This window comes from Lactuca saligna, chromosome 4 (assembly GCF_052625555.1).
Source record: "Lactuca saligna cultivar CGN05327 chromosome 4, ASM5262555v1, whole genome shotgun sequence".
In the NCBI taxonomy this organism is placed as follows: Eukaryota; Viridiplantae; Streptophyta; class Magnoliopsida; order Asterales; family Asteraceae; genus Lactuca; species Lactuca saligna.
In genome coordinates, this window is record NC_136420.1 from 90,048,615 (window position 1) to 90,063,984 (window position 15,370).

A 15,370-nucleotide genomic window follows, 5' to 3' on the forward strand; every position below is an offset into this window, starting at 1 on the left:
CAGGATGGATCTTAGTGAGCGAATAATCTCCAAAATTTGGTTTGTACAAACAAAAGAACCAAAAAAAAATCCAGAATGCTATAGAATGGGAGTTTTCTATGCTACCAGGATGAGATAACATAGACCACGATTTTGATTTCCATATCTGATTTCACCATATGCATATATTTACATACCACAATGAAGATGGAACACAATTTAAGAATTTAACCATTCGTTTCTATTATGAACAAATCTGAGATAACAAAAAAACAAAAAGTAATATTATTTATAGCAAATCAGAGGTTAAACAAAAAAACACATCAAATCAAATATGTTTTGAGCAAATCCGAGATACCTACAAAATATTTCTTAATCTCGAGAATAAGTTCACGTATACACTACAACCTTCAAAACTTACAAAAAAAAAACAGCGAATAAGGCTAGGGATTTGTAATCCATAGATTTTTTTTTTTTATTTTAGGGATTTGTAACTAAGAGATAAAAATAAAGGTTACCTTGGGTTTTTCTACGAAGGAGAAGAAAGATTTGACATATGAGGATAGTAGGATGACGTTCTCATCTATCTTGAGATGGTTCTTCATGAGTATATGAATTAGATGTGGTGGTGGCACTTAGGGCTTTTCTTTACAGAGAAAGATGGAGGATGTAACGCCCGCAGATCCGGGCTAGTCAATTTAGAGGCAATAGGGGTCGAAAATGACTTTTCGACAAAAGATTATTTAGAATAAATAATCTTAACCAAGTTGTATAATATGTCACAAGGTTTCCGTACATATAAAGAACGCCGAAATCTGAGTTATAACGAAGAAGTTATGGCCCGTCGAAGTTTTACGGCAAAACCGACACGGCACCGGAAAGCGTAAATAGTGAATTTACGATAGAGTGAGATTTATCCTTAGAAATATAAATGAAAGTCGTAGAATATGTTCAACTAAGAGCGTCGATAAAAAGAACGCCCAAATCTGACTTCGTATGAGGAAGTTATGATTTTTCTAAGATTCGCCTTAGCAGTGTACAACCCGAAACTCGAATTTTAGTTCGAGCGGTTTTTGGCTTACACGACCTAAATGAGAGTTGAAGGTCTCATTAATAGGAACTCAACGGTAAAAAGACAGACAAAAATGGAATCCGTATGAAGGAGTTATGATATCTTCGCGGTCATTTAACAGTCTAAACGCCTCCTACTGTTAAATTTGAGATCGGTCGAGAATTAGCCGACATAGTCTAAACAAAAGTTGTAGATCTTGATTTTACCTACGCGTGGATATAAAGAACGTCGAAAACGGAGCTTGTATGCGAAAGTTATGATTTTTCTAAGTTTGAAGGCTGATACGCGATAGGGGTGACATGGCACCACCAGAATTGGACACGTGGCACCACCAGAAGGCCACCACATGGACCAACTCGACGAGTCATGACTCAGACTCGACGAATCCATCAGATTCCTCCCCTATAAATAGAGGTGCCGGGTTCCCTCATTTCCTCACCCCTCACCCCTCTTCTTTCTCTCTCTAAACTCTCTCTCTAAGCCTCCCTAAGCCCCTAAAGCCTAGGGTAACTCCCTAGCACGAGGCGGAAGCCCCGGAGCGCCCGACATCTCCGAGAAAAGAGCCTTTCGACTCGGGAACGCTGCTCCAGTGCAGCCCGGTTTTCGAGAAAAACCCGCTGTAAGTGAGTTGTACCTATCCTATCTTTAGTTTAGCTTATGTTTTAATATAGGAATGTTATTAGGTCCTTAAAATAATTATTTGGGCTATTATTATGAGTTATATTGAGTGTTATTTAACGCTTATATAATAATAATAATAGCTATACTATTAATTAGTCGCGGTTATCGTTAGACTAAACCCTAGTGGTATCGATACTAGGTTTTATCGAAGGAATATCATTTTGAGAGTATCGAAGCGCTGTCCGAGTGCCGATTCACCACCTAATCAGGTGAGTGCATAGTCTCTTTCATCTTACACATAGATATGAAGTATTTTAATATAAATTACGTGCGGTGTGTGCATATTGTATGAATACTTGTTGTCTATGCTGGATGAATGATTTATACATGTTTTAAATGATTTAAACTGTATATTTATTTTATATCTACAAATATGTTGGGATAAAACATGGGTAGATAAAATAGTTGGTGAGTGATGAAATAAAATAATGAGAGATAGGTGATGATAGGAAGGTGATGATAGATAGGTGATTATGAATCGGTGATGTAGGATACTACAACCTTGTCCGACAATTTGGAGATGTAGTCATCTACCAGAGTATAGATGGCGACCACGAACTATTATAGACAACCCCGTGGAAACACCAGCAGGCTAGTAACCTGTAGGTGATGAATTACGAGTTCAGGCGATGTTGTAACTACGTATTCATGCGATGATAGTCTAACCCTTATTATGGAGTACGAGTTCAGGCGATGTTGTGGCTACGTATTCATGCGATGATAGACTAACCCTTATCATGATTTACAAGTCCAGGGGATGTTTTGGCTGTGTAATCATGCGATGATACCCTAACTCTTGCTAGACACATATTGAGGGAGTAATCCCCGGAATAGTATTGTCTATGCAATGTAGGCGATGATCCTTAGGTAAAGTTCGTAGGAACAATCATATAAGGAAATACGATGTAAGGAGATGAGAAGTAAATATGATATAGGAGATGACCCTTGAGATAATATCTTTAGGAAAGACTAAAAGAAGATAATAGGGATGGGTAATTGGGTTGATTGTTTGATTGTTTGAAAATAATAATTATATTATTGTGGGTTGAAAACCCTATGTACTCACCAGGTTTCCCAACCTGACCCACTTAGTTTATTTATATCACAGGTGTTGATACGAAGTCACTTTACACTGAGAGATTTAAAGAGATGTAGATCACTAGTGTAAATAAATGTAAGTTCTGTTTATGCTTATGTTTCTGTATTAACGATGACATCCCAAACGTTTTGAAATGAATAAAATACGTTTCTCCGAAAATGTTTTAATAACGTATTTATCATGTTTTTCTGGGAACAAATTCCGCAACATTTTTATTAAAAGAAGAACTCTGATTTTTATAAAGCATAAACAAAATCGGTCTTTTCTGGCCGTGATTTTGGGGATGTCACAGAGGAGCGTTCTCTCAGGCTCAAAAAATTCATAGTCAGGGAACAAGGGGAGATCTGGGAGCTCAAAGCTAGGGCTATTCATGAAGATTACAATGAGAGAGGTGAATGAGTTTGTGATGCTCTCCGATTAATGATTTTGAATATTGTGGTGGCTAGGGTTTCTCATTCCACCGATGGTCGAGGAGGGTATCCAGGTGACCGAATATGGATTGGGGTATGGGTAATGGCTTGCGATGATCTCCGATTAAGAGGAAGAAGGAAAAGAACGTTGATGGTTGAGTGGCTGGTGATGACGGCATAATAGTGATGCGATGGTAGTGCTGTGATACGGAGCTGATGGCGATAATGGTACTAGGTGTGAGGTGACAGAAGACAATGGTGTGCGGTGGTAGAAGATAGAGAAAATGGGTCTATGAAGGTTGCGATGTATCAAGATTTACCGGTGGAGAAAGCAAACCAAGGGAAACGGTGGTTGAGAGAGGATGAGAGAAATATAGAGTGGAAATGCTTTATAAAGTGTAGAGGGAAGATAAACCAGACGTGAGACATTTCTGCAGAAATTTAAGCACAGAGACCTGGTCAAAAGCCTAGAAACTTTGTGAGCGAATTTGAATTTCAAATTATATGACTTTTGAATTACGTATTGAATTTGACCCGATAAGATTAGATACTTTTTAATGCTTAAAATGGTTGTACATATTGTTGATTACCTTGTACCTCTTAAAATTCAGCATTTGAAGCTGAATGCTTATTAAGGTATAAAGATATATATTGTTTTCATATCTAAGTATTAAAGATATGAATTTACATGTAACTTTGTTTGTTTTACTAGAAACATCCAAACAAAAACTATGTCGTGAACAAACCATTCCCTGCATACGAGCGAATAGCAAATGTCTTTGGTAAAGATCAAGCTATAGGTGGTATGGCTACATCGGTGGCTGATGTGACAGAAAATCAAAATATTGATAAGGAATAAGGAGAAATTTTCCCATCGTCTAATTCTAATCCTCAAAACACTATAACTTCCTCATATCCAAATCCCAAAGAGTCGGCACAAAATAAAAAAAGAAAAGTGGCATCTGAAGAAGTAACACATATAATTCAATTGGGGTTAGCTACCGTATCCGAGGAAATCCAGTACTAGAGCTATAACGTCTTCTACTAATGATGTAACGCCCTGTTTCAAATCGTTCCCAGTTCAGGGTGGTGATCAAGGAGTGGGTATTGGCTGAGTTAGAAACCTTGAAGAGTTAAGTTTGGACTCATTTGGAGGTGAATTATGTGGTTTGGATGATCCATTTATTTGGTTTGTGTTTGGAGCCCAAAGGTATCGACAAAGGCGTTGGTTTGGGCCATTTATAGATTTTGGATTTAAGTTCGGTTGGCTTTCAGGTTAAATAAGGTTGATAGATCCGTAGGGCTTCTCGTTAGCTTTCCGTGGATATAAAGAACGTCAAAATCGGAGTTATAACAAAGAAGTTATGGTTATTTGAAGTTAGAAGGGTTTGGGTCAAACCGTGTACGCATAGCGTACCAAGTAAGAACGCATGGCGTTCAAAAGGAAAATGGATGCGGGTACATATAGGAACGCCCTATGTTCCCAAAGGGAACACGCTGCGTTCGTCTGGGCAGACTAAACCCTAATTTTCGGGTCTTGGACCCTATTTAAACACCTTAACTCACCCCCAACCCTTATTCCCTTCAGCCTCCATCCTATCTAACCCTAAGAATGAAACCCTAAACCTATTGCATGCATTTTAAGCTTACCTTGAGTATTTTTGGTGTTGTTTGGGTGATTTGAAGGAGAAGGTGTTTAGAGAAGAAGCAAGAGATTGAAGAGAGCTTGTTGATCCAGAGGTTTTGCATCATTTCGAGCCTATTGAAGGTATAAAGTTCTCATCTTGGTGCTTCTACATCATAGATCTAGTTTCTTATGGATATTGTCCCTTCTTGGTTTCAAGAATGGACTTTTATGTTTCAAATTCGTTTATGGACTTAAGGTTGCCACCCATGAGGCTATTTGAGTCCCTTGGGCAGGAAAGTTGTCATCTCTAAGGTCCTAATAGGTCCATGCAAGAGTTGTGACCATCTTTATGGAAGTTGATTACTATTTCTCGAGATTGGGACTTTTGGGTGCATGCAAAGTCGTCAAGTTCGTGACTTTATGATTTAGGAGGTCTTAAACAGCTTGGATCTATGTTTGGATAGCATGACTTAAGCATTAAGTGCTTAATGGCTAGTTTTTGAATCAGGGCACGAACGCGCTGCGTAAGGCTTAGGAATGCGCTGCGTTCCCATTGAGACTCGCGACCAGGATTGCGAAGGAACGCCCTGCGTTCGTAATTCAGTGGGCCTTTTTGGGTCATTTCCTTGGACTAGTTGATTATAGGCCTTAATGGACTATTTTGTTGGATTGTTATTAGGCTATATTATATTTTGGACTAGAAGGAAGGCCCATTTGAGAAGTTGGGCCCAATTTAGAAAATTGGGCCATAAGTGGGTCCTTAATGGGCTTGGAAAGAGCATAGGGAATTGGACCCTTCATGTGATGGATTTGGGCCTAGGTCATGGACCAAATTAGATCAGGGGTAAGATTGTCATTTTACCCTAAGGAACTTAATGGTTTTGGATTAAGTTGCTATTGATAGCTCGGGGAGTCGTGAGATGTTACTATTGATAGCTCGGGGAGTCGTGAGATCAACATTTTGAGGATCTGCTAGCTAGAGGCGAGGGGTTATACGCAATATTCTTCAGTCATCTTTGCGAGGTAAGTTTCCTTCCAATAGGAACGGGTCTACGACCACAATGACGGCCCGTTTAGTTAGCAGTAGTTCCGGACTTTGGTCTGATGCAATATCTTACTGTGTTTGATGTCTTTGTGATTCAAGCATGTCTTGATGTTATGTGTCCAGGACTTCGGTCCGATGTAGTATGTAGTATATGTGTTTATGCTAGTAGTTATGATTATGCTATACTATGTTCAGTCAGTTTCGGGACTTTGGTCCGATGCAAAGGGCAAGGCCCTGGTTAGTTTCCGGACTTCGGTCCGATGTAGTTTCCGGACTTCGGTCCGATGCAGAGGGCAAGGCCCTTGTTAGTTTCAGACTTCGGTCTAATGCAATTTTCGGACTTCTGTCTGATGCAGTGGGCAAGGCCTAGTAGTTGCTTTATATGTTATTATATGGTATGTGGTAGTTTAGGGGAACTCACTAAGCTTCGTGCTTATAGTTTCAGTTTTGGTTTCAGGTACTCAGTTTCAAAAGATGAGCTCGGGAAGATTGCAGTGCACACACCATCTGTTCAGCCTGAGTTGTTTATGCTCTGATATTTTAACAACTGTTACGATATTTTGAGATACACTGTTTATGATTTTTATATGATGTTCGATGACTAAGGTTTTATTATTAAATTAAAACGAAATTTTTTGACTATATTTTTGGGATGTTTCAAATGACCTCACGGAGTTAAAAACTGTTTGAAGGATTAGGGTTTATGTTGGAGTTCTAGATACCACTTGAATCATATGAACACTTTTCGAACTAGTATTTCTACCCTATATATGGGTTGCAAGAAATTCAGCCTAGGATAATCCAAGAGGACACTTACGATTCTAGGCATAGAAGTCGTAAGCTAAATTGCTAGAATGATCCTATGTTCGTTTCAAGAACAAGAGAGCTAATGATTTTCTTGTCTCTCTTCTCAAAGAGAAGATTCGTTTATATAATAAATGAGATTAGGGTTTCTCTTAGGGTTAGCCGTCATGGGTTGCTTTGGAAGCAAGCCATAAAATCCGAAATTTAATGAGGATTTAGGGTTTCCAAAACTAACAAATTTCGTTAGTTTTACCATAATTACCCTCAAGAGTATGAATTTCCCACTATGTCCCCATATGTAAAATTCGGAGAGGTTTTGGGGCGCCGCTAGGGGCAGCCCTTGGACCCCACTAGGGGCGCTGCCCTTAGACCTTGCCAAAAGGGAGTTGTCCCTTTGGAAACCCCGGATCCAGGGGTACTTCCCCCGAACCCCCGACTTATCGTTGAATCGGCTTCTAATTTGATCTTATATATGCATGCACTCCTCACATATCCGTACATATATTAGAGTACAAATTATGAACCCCTTAGCTCACATGTTAGTTCCAATAACATAAAATGGCATGGTGATACTAAAATCCCCAACAAAAACCGTACATGAAGAGTTGAAGACCATGGAATTGTCATCTTCAAAAATCATGTGATTTTGTTTTAAGTTTACAAAAAACCTGAATTTTTTACCAATGTAGAACAGCTTGGACGCAGCTACCAAACCACTTTTTGGAAAGATTATACTGGAAGACGACAACTGAAGTTTGTTACTTTTTTTTATTTAAAATTAAGGATTTTGGAAACCATTTTGGGTTCAAAGTTTGTTGATTTTGAAGCAATTTTGATTATTTGGTATTAGAACTTGTTTTAAATTAAGAATTTTAAATAATTTTTTTAAATAAAAATGTGTATTTTGAAGTTATGTATGTTAATTAGAGTTATTATGAATCTTTTTTGCAAAAGGGTAGTATGGTCATTTTTACATCTTGTTCTGTCCAGTTCTATTGTTACCAAACAGTTTCAGACAACTTGTTTTGTTTTGTTCTAGTCTTACCAAACGTTATATAAATTATTTGTCCAATCTAGTCCAATCATGTTGTGTTCAGTCCAGTCCAGTCCGATTTTGTTTCATCTAGTTCTTCTGCCAAACGGTACATATATGACATCCCTTTTTATTTTCCGACCATTCATTCACCGATCAAAAATGAATAAATAAAATTTTTATTTCTTTTGTTTATTTTACCCTTTTTAGAAATATAAATGCCCCCTTACAGTATAAAAATCACATATTCTCCAATTATATTTCTTCCACTATAAAAAAATCACGTGTGTTGCAGGATGAGAGAGTGAAAATGAGAGCGGAAACAAAAATTGATGTTCCAATGATATTAGATTTAGTACACACCGCTACCTAAAGTTAAGTTAAACATGTAAGATCAATATTTTTGTCTTTTAATTTGAACAAAATTTAACTCGAAATAATTTATATGATGTATTTGATGAATGGTTATTGTTGTAATAATCATATTAACCTATTTCTGTCATGATATTAGTGATATTTATGAACTTTGTTATGATATTAGTGATATTTAATTCTTTAAACTTTAACAAATTAGCAAGTAATGGTTATCGATTAATTCCTACCCGATTAATCTCTTAACATTAGTCCACCAACTAGCTGACATTGATTTTTTTTACAACCTTGATTAATACTAAAAAAATTGTCTTGCTATACTAAGTGATAAAATAGTGTTTTTACCCATTAAGCCTTCTGATATACTCTTCATGCCAAGGCACAAACCTCCAATATACTTACAACCATATAATTGTGAAGAAGAAAAAGAAGGAAAAAAGAGGATGGTTGCAAGAGAAAAGCAGGGCCGGCCCAATAGGGCGGGCAAGCTGGGCGAGGGCCCCGGCCTCGTAACGGTTCGGGGCCCCAAAATTATATTTTTCTTTTACTTTTATATATATATATATATATATATATATATATATATATATATATATATATATATATATATATATATATCTATATATATATATATATATATATATATATATATATATATATATATATATATATATATATATATATATATATATATATATATATGAATTGTGTTTAAAATTTATACAATCTTTCCTTAGATTAGATGGTTAGTACGTAGCAAGTAATGAGAGGCGTTCAGGTTCCTATCTTTGGAGCCTTTTTTTTATTTATTTTTTAATACATTTTATTGAGTTTTGAATCCAAATTACAGAAATAGTCCCTTCATTCTTCTTTGTTATTCAAAAACCATCCAAGTTATAGAAATTATTCCTAGATTTTTTGTTTTTTTTACAAATCACGCAAACATTTATTTCATTTAAAATTTTGGTTTTTTTCAAGCCATTATCATGGATAATTTTTCTATTTATATATGGAATTTTCTACCTTGCATCATCTTTTAATATATAATAACTATTATTTATAGTTTTGTTATCAAAAATCATACTAATCTACCTGTTTTTCACCAAATAATGATTTTTTTCCAAACACTCATCTTTTTTGTTTTTTTTTTCAGACACCAAAGTGATAATTTTTCAAAATGGTTCCATTATGTGTTTTTTTCTTTGTCGTTAGTTTTTTTGTGTTAACCTAGTGGTTTATTGTATCATTGTATTATTTTCATACTATATATATTTAATTTAATAGCAAATGTTCATGTACTTATCTCCGTATCATTGTATTATTGTTTTTTATTATTAAATTTTAAGGAGCCTCATTTTTAATTTTTACCTCGGGCCTCAAATTGACTTGAGACGGCCCTGGAGAAAAGAAGCCCCTTTCTCAAATATGGTGGTAACTATACATCACGACTACGACCACGGATTTTGTGTACCGCTAACGATGAGTTATGTGGTGTCCATTTTGGAAGGCTCGTTATTTCACATAACCCTTCTACTTACGATACTAATCTCACTTTCCCCTTGCTCTTCATACTTTCCTTTTGAATAATCCCTATGGAAATTCTTTGTGATCCATTTTTAGTTTAATTAATTTTATAGTGCTTTAGAAGTTGCAATGTGTTTTATTAATTGATTTGTAAATAGCTACAATAGAAGTTTCAATTATGAGGGAGGGAGTCATTGCGGACCGAAGGAAAGATGGGGAGGAGTCATCAGTGCCTTTGAACACCGTTTATTGGTAGGATGTAGGAATTAGATTGGTCCTGAAACCAAGTCGAGAACCAAAAAAACAAAAACCGAAAATGATAAATTATGGAAATCGAAAATACCAATCAGTTTCGGTTTTTCGGCTCCAAAACTGCAAAGAACTGTCTTTAACTGTTTTGTTTGCCAATTTTTAGGGATATGTAACTACACTATTTCTTAACCAATTTAATTGTTTTTTTAGCCTAATTTGTAGCCAAAGCAGAGAGCTACAGCTTGGAGGGAAAATCAGCTCATTTCAAGCTCATATGATGGAGTTATGGTTGTTTAAAGTTGGGAAGAAAATTTATAAATAAATAAATAAAAACCTTACAACCCTAATAGCTTTTAGATTTTGAGTTGTGCAACTCAACTGTTTCTAAACCAATTCAATTGTGTTTGAGCTTAAATTGAAGCCAAAATAAAGGGCTACAACCTAAGAAAAAATCAATTTACTTTGAGCTTGTATGAATATTCTGAGCTTATATGAAGAAGTTATATCCGTTTAAAATTAGACACAAATTATAAACAACGCTCACCATGTTTAGTTTACCATGTTCAAATGTATATTGATTTTTAACCTAAAATATAAGAAAGCACTTAAAGTTTTATAATTTTTTATTTTATAGTGATCCAAACCATTATACCTTCTTATCTCTAAAAAAACACTTTCCCCAGTTCGGTTTTGATGGCAAGACAAAACATCAAAAACACAATGTTTTCATGATTAATGATTTTGGTATTTAGCCATTATATTATTTATTATAATAATCATAAGAACAACCAGCTTTTAAGATTTGCTTTTTTAACTTAATAAATATTGTTTTGATCAAATACTTATTAATTTATGTGTTGACAAAAATATGTTTCTAAAAAGTATTTGGAAAGTTAGCGTGGTAGCAAGAAACTATAACCTGATAAGTCATTTTAAAAAAAATTAGATAAGCATAAACAATTTTCAAAAAGTCAAGAGTGAATTTTTAAAAACTATTTATTGAGGAAATTTCATTGACCTTTCCTATATCTTCTATTTTTTTCAAAACATCGGTCAAAACTCATAATCATTTTAATTGTCTAAATTTGATATAATTATAAAACTACGTTGCTTTTTTTCTATATTTTATCCACACTTCAGACCTAACTTCGAAAGTTTTTGGGATATGCAAACACACACACATAACACAAACACTATGAAAAAATTAAACATGGCTTCATAATCAATTCTAGTTTAAAGAAAGAGCAATCTTGTTTCATCGATGCTCCTCTTCCTTCACAAACCATAGTAGCAGCATTCGATGAACAATCATGTACAAATTCACAATAAATTTGTTAAAATAATCGCTTTACCCAGTCAATTACAAAGTTCCATCTTCGTTTCCATTGTTAACATCTCTGCTGTTGTTATCAGTATCTGTTCATGATAATCAGAAGTCGAGCGATCATTAATGATACGTTTGTACAAACGCACTTGAATTTTAACCCTTTATCGATTATTTAAAAAAAAACATACCTAACTGAGGCGAGATATATCCACATCTTCCGGGATCTTAAACGTATCGGCTGCACCAAATTTTCTAAATTCTTCACCCGTAGAAGCTTCATCTTCATTTTCACTATCATACCTATCATCATCATCATCATCTTCTTGTTCATGAGAATGTTGAGTTGAAGGATCTTTCACACTTTTCGCTATGCAATTTTGTGTTGCGAGCATTTTGACGCGTCCAAGATGCGAGATTTCAACAACCGTGGTGTCGTCTTCTACAGGGAGAGGTTGTTTCCATGGCTCTCCATCCATTCGCATATACGTGCACTCAGCTGCACCCTTGTGGAATTCAAATCTCACCCGATGCGTCTATACGGAAAATTGCACCAAATAAATTACCCTAAAACGGGAAGTTTTTCGACTTTTTGTGTGTGTGTGTGAAAGGAGAAAATCGGCATAACTTTATAGAAGTCGGATTGAGTTTTAACCTGAGCCAATCGGGTGCCATGTCCCTTTGGTGCAAGGAGAACAAGCCCATGCCATGCATCTCTGAACCCAACAATCTCAATAAGCCCATCATCAACAAATGGTCGGGTCAAGTCTCTCTGAAACAAAATTTCATATTTAGCACAAACACGAGATTTATCCTGAAATGTGACAAAAAGAAGAAGAAAATGATACTAACATCACGAGATTTGTTTTGGTTTGGGGTTCCCCATGGATTTAGCCCACCCGAGAAGCTAGGCAAATTGAGGCATAAAATTGACCGGATACTGCAAGTCAAACAAGGATGATTATGTTACATTCAATCACATATACTCAAAAATCAAAATTGAGGCATAAAATACAACCCAAGGAAATACAGTTATGTATAATTAGCTACCTATGATGTATTTTGAGGTCTTTCCAGCCACCATGCCTTTGCATAACCTTAACCTTTATAAGCTGGGCAATATTCCTGCATTTTATTTTTATTTAAAAAAAAAAAAAAAAAAAAAAAAAATAGTTAGGAAAACGGTTTTATCAATTTAGAAATCGGACTATTGTTATTATAACAATATTTCAGTGGCTAAATCAGTAAATGATAAAGTGTTAAGAAACTCACTTTGAAGAAGGGTGGAAGAGTGACGCTGCAAACCACCCTTGAGTACACCCAATCTTTGCATATGTACTCTACAAAGCACATGGTCACTAAATTCATAAAACGGTAAAAGTACATTGTGTTTTCTCTATTTTGCCCTTTTCCTTTACCTGAAAACATGTTGCCTTTATTATCATACCTGATTAGTCAACTGATTTTTGAATTTTTCCGGACGCAATTTCCTCTCACAATGAAAAGCATACGACACTTGAGCATCCATCCCTAAATGTAAAAAATTTCTTAGAATTTTTATTTATACCAAAAACCCTTGTAGAATTTTTATTAAAATGTTGGAGACTTACCCATGCTGAAATAATTCCAGAATCCCCCACGAAATGTGTCGTAACCTGACTGAGAACATTAACCGAGTATACATTAACAAAATATTAATGAAGGTTATTCGACTTATTATTTTGTGTTATAATAAAAATTAAATTGATAATGGGATATTAATTTTACCACATTAAGTTCATCTGTATCAGACACACGATTAAATGCATGTAAAGAATGTGGCAACTCCAAAGGGGCAATGGGATCACACGACCCTTCTTTTGGGGCAGATTTCATCCTCATAAGAATATGCCAGCTGTCCATTATGTGGTAAAAAATGAAAATGTGAAATCAACTATAAAATATAAATAAATACAAAAATAGGGATTAGGGATTACCTGTCAATCTCCATTTCTTTTCCTTCCATAACTTGCTTCAAGAATTTCAAAACAGATTCACGATCTGTTCCTGGATTCTTTTTTCCCTGAAAATTTTTTTAATATCAAATGCAAAAAATATAACATTCTTCTATTTTATGTGTTTAATAATATATTAATATCTTACCCAACCAAATGCAAATGGGAGATTGTTTCCAGTTCCTAGAGGCACGGTTGCTATTGGTGGTGGATGAGATAATTTCAGATCACTCACAACTCCAAGCAACCACCCAGCAGTTCCATCTCCACCTGCAACCTGAAGAAATACAAATGCCGCCACGTCAGCAAATATAATATATTTGAAAAGCTAAAATATAATCGGAAATTAACTCACAATTATTCGTAATTGCTTCTCTATTGTAGTAGCTAATGCATCTTTATTAAGTTTGAGGTTTTCTATATTGAGGTACAATCTGCGTAACACTTTATCTGGAGCTTCTTCACCTAAATCAAAAACCTTTTGTAGGCAAAAAAAAAGTTAGATATAATGAAAATATTATTCGGATCATAAATTAATCAATAATACATAACAAAATGATGAGAATACCTGATTCTCGTTTAGAACAGAGCGATATGTGACAAGAAGCTCACTGCCCAACTGCCCGCCACTTTTGGAGTTGACAAATACTATTGTCGGGCAGGTGGGTCCCACAGAAGGAACCTCAAAATTTCCGCCCGAAACAAGGATGTATTCGGGTATAAAAAATTCGTTTAAAAAGTTTTCTGGGTAGGAGGATTTGTGATTCTTCATTACGCAAAAACCAACTGCAGTTACAAAATATGAAGATTTTAGGGATTTAAATTTAACAAGATCAATGAGGCTCAAATCGTATGAGGTGTAATCGAGTATAATAGGTTTGAATTATAAACAAGAAAGAGCAATGTAGTTTTATTGATTTGTTTATTATAGCATCCTACTTACTTTCTGATTTTCTTTTTCTTATTAGAACATTTACTTTGAAAAATCTATCAAATTAGAGCAATGTAATCTAGCAGACTAACAAGTAACAACGCTTTTGATTATTGTAAGATGATGAAAAACTAAATTATTTTATTAATTTTGGAATTGATATGTAGTATATAGTATCTGTTTTACTGTTTGATGATGGAATCATGTCGCTGTTGAAGGTGAAGGAACATGAGCATCTTTGATCCAAAATTTCAATTTTAATTTCTCTTTTTCTTCTTCGGAACAAATGGGTTATTGATTACAGGATCCATTATTCCAAAAGAATCGAATCAATTTTTCATAAAACTCAAAGTGTGATCATCATTTCTAATAAAAAAAATCGGCGCTATCCGGCAAAATTGAACAATTCCAACCCAAAAAAATAAGTGAATTGAAAGTAAAAAAGACAGAACTTGAATCCAACAACTTTTTATATGACAATCGCCCAAAATTCTCCGAAAAGAGCTCCCAACTTTTCATAAAAATATATATAATTGGGTTGAAATTCAAAGAAGGAAAAAGAAAAAAAAATAAAAATTGGGGGTGAATGACGAACCTGGTGTTCGGGCTTCGGAGCGATTTCGGGGAGGAATTCAGATCTGAAAATTGTTGAAAGAAGAAAGTGAAACCGAGTAGAAGACGTCTCAAGCGGATCGTCTGAAGAACGTGAGAGTTAAAGTTGACTTCTTTTGAATTCTATACGAAATCTTCGGCACGAGGAGATGGCTGTCATGGCTGCAAGTCCATGTGTGTGTAATTGTGTGAGAGAGAGGGTGGGAGAGATTCTGAATAAACCAAAAGATACAGAGTTGTTGAAGAGTCGAATGGTTGATGGTGACGTAATTTAAGATCTTTCTCAGAAATATTAAAATGGACCAAAATTTGTAAAATTATATTCAAACCAGGGTTTGGAGCCTCCATACCATGCTTCTGATTCTGAAACGTATGTTCAAGAAAAATCAGAATATAAAGTAATCAAAATAAAATTTGGATACAAACAATTATATAAAAAAAAAAAAAAAAAAAAAATAAGACTTGAAACTATAACCTAAATATATTAAATAAAAAAGATTATTAAAAAAGTATGTAAAAAACCTAAATATAACTTTAAAATATAATAAAAATAAAATATTAATAATTTAACTTTAAAATTATATAGGGTGAAAATCTATTAAATAAAATTA

At 34.8% G+C, this 15,370-nt stretch overlaps 1 protein-coding gene across 2 annotated transcripts; it reads right to left on the minus strand.

The window, feature by feature from the left end:
- Positions 1 to 11,094: 11,094 nt before the first annotated feature.
- On the minus strand, positions 11,095 to 15,114 carry DGK5 (diacylglycerol kinase 5). 2 transcript variants are annotated; one of them, XM_078990754.1, is made up of 14 exons: positions 14,743 to 15,114; positions 13,785 to 14,002; positions 13,572 to 13,694; positions 13,365 to 13,493; positions 13,199 to 13,275; positions 12,990 to 13,116; positions 12,833 to 12,881; positions 12,670 to 12,752; positions 12,495 to 12,562; positions 12,273 to 12,347; positions 12,075 to 12,162; positions 11,878 to 11,994; positions 11,414 to 11,758; positions 11,095 to 11,314 (listed from the first exon to the last, which is right to left on the minus strand). In XM_078990754.1, the coding sequence occupies exons 2-13, from the start codon at positions 13,986 to 13,988 to the stop codon at positions 11,414 to 11,416; spliced, it is 1,485 nt and encodes a 494-aa protein (XP_078846880.1). In that variant the 5' UTR covers positions 13,989 to 14,002; positions 14,743 to 15,114; the 3' UTR covers positions 11,095 to 11,314. The 2 variants fall into 2 exon arrangements, with proteins under 2 accessions (XP_078846880.1, XP_078846879.1); XM_078990753.1 differs by having other exon boundaries at positions 13,199 to 13,284; positions 14,743 to 15,112.
- Between the last annotated feature and the right edge of the window lie 256 nt (positions 15,115 to 15,370).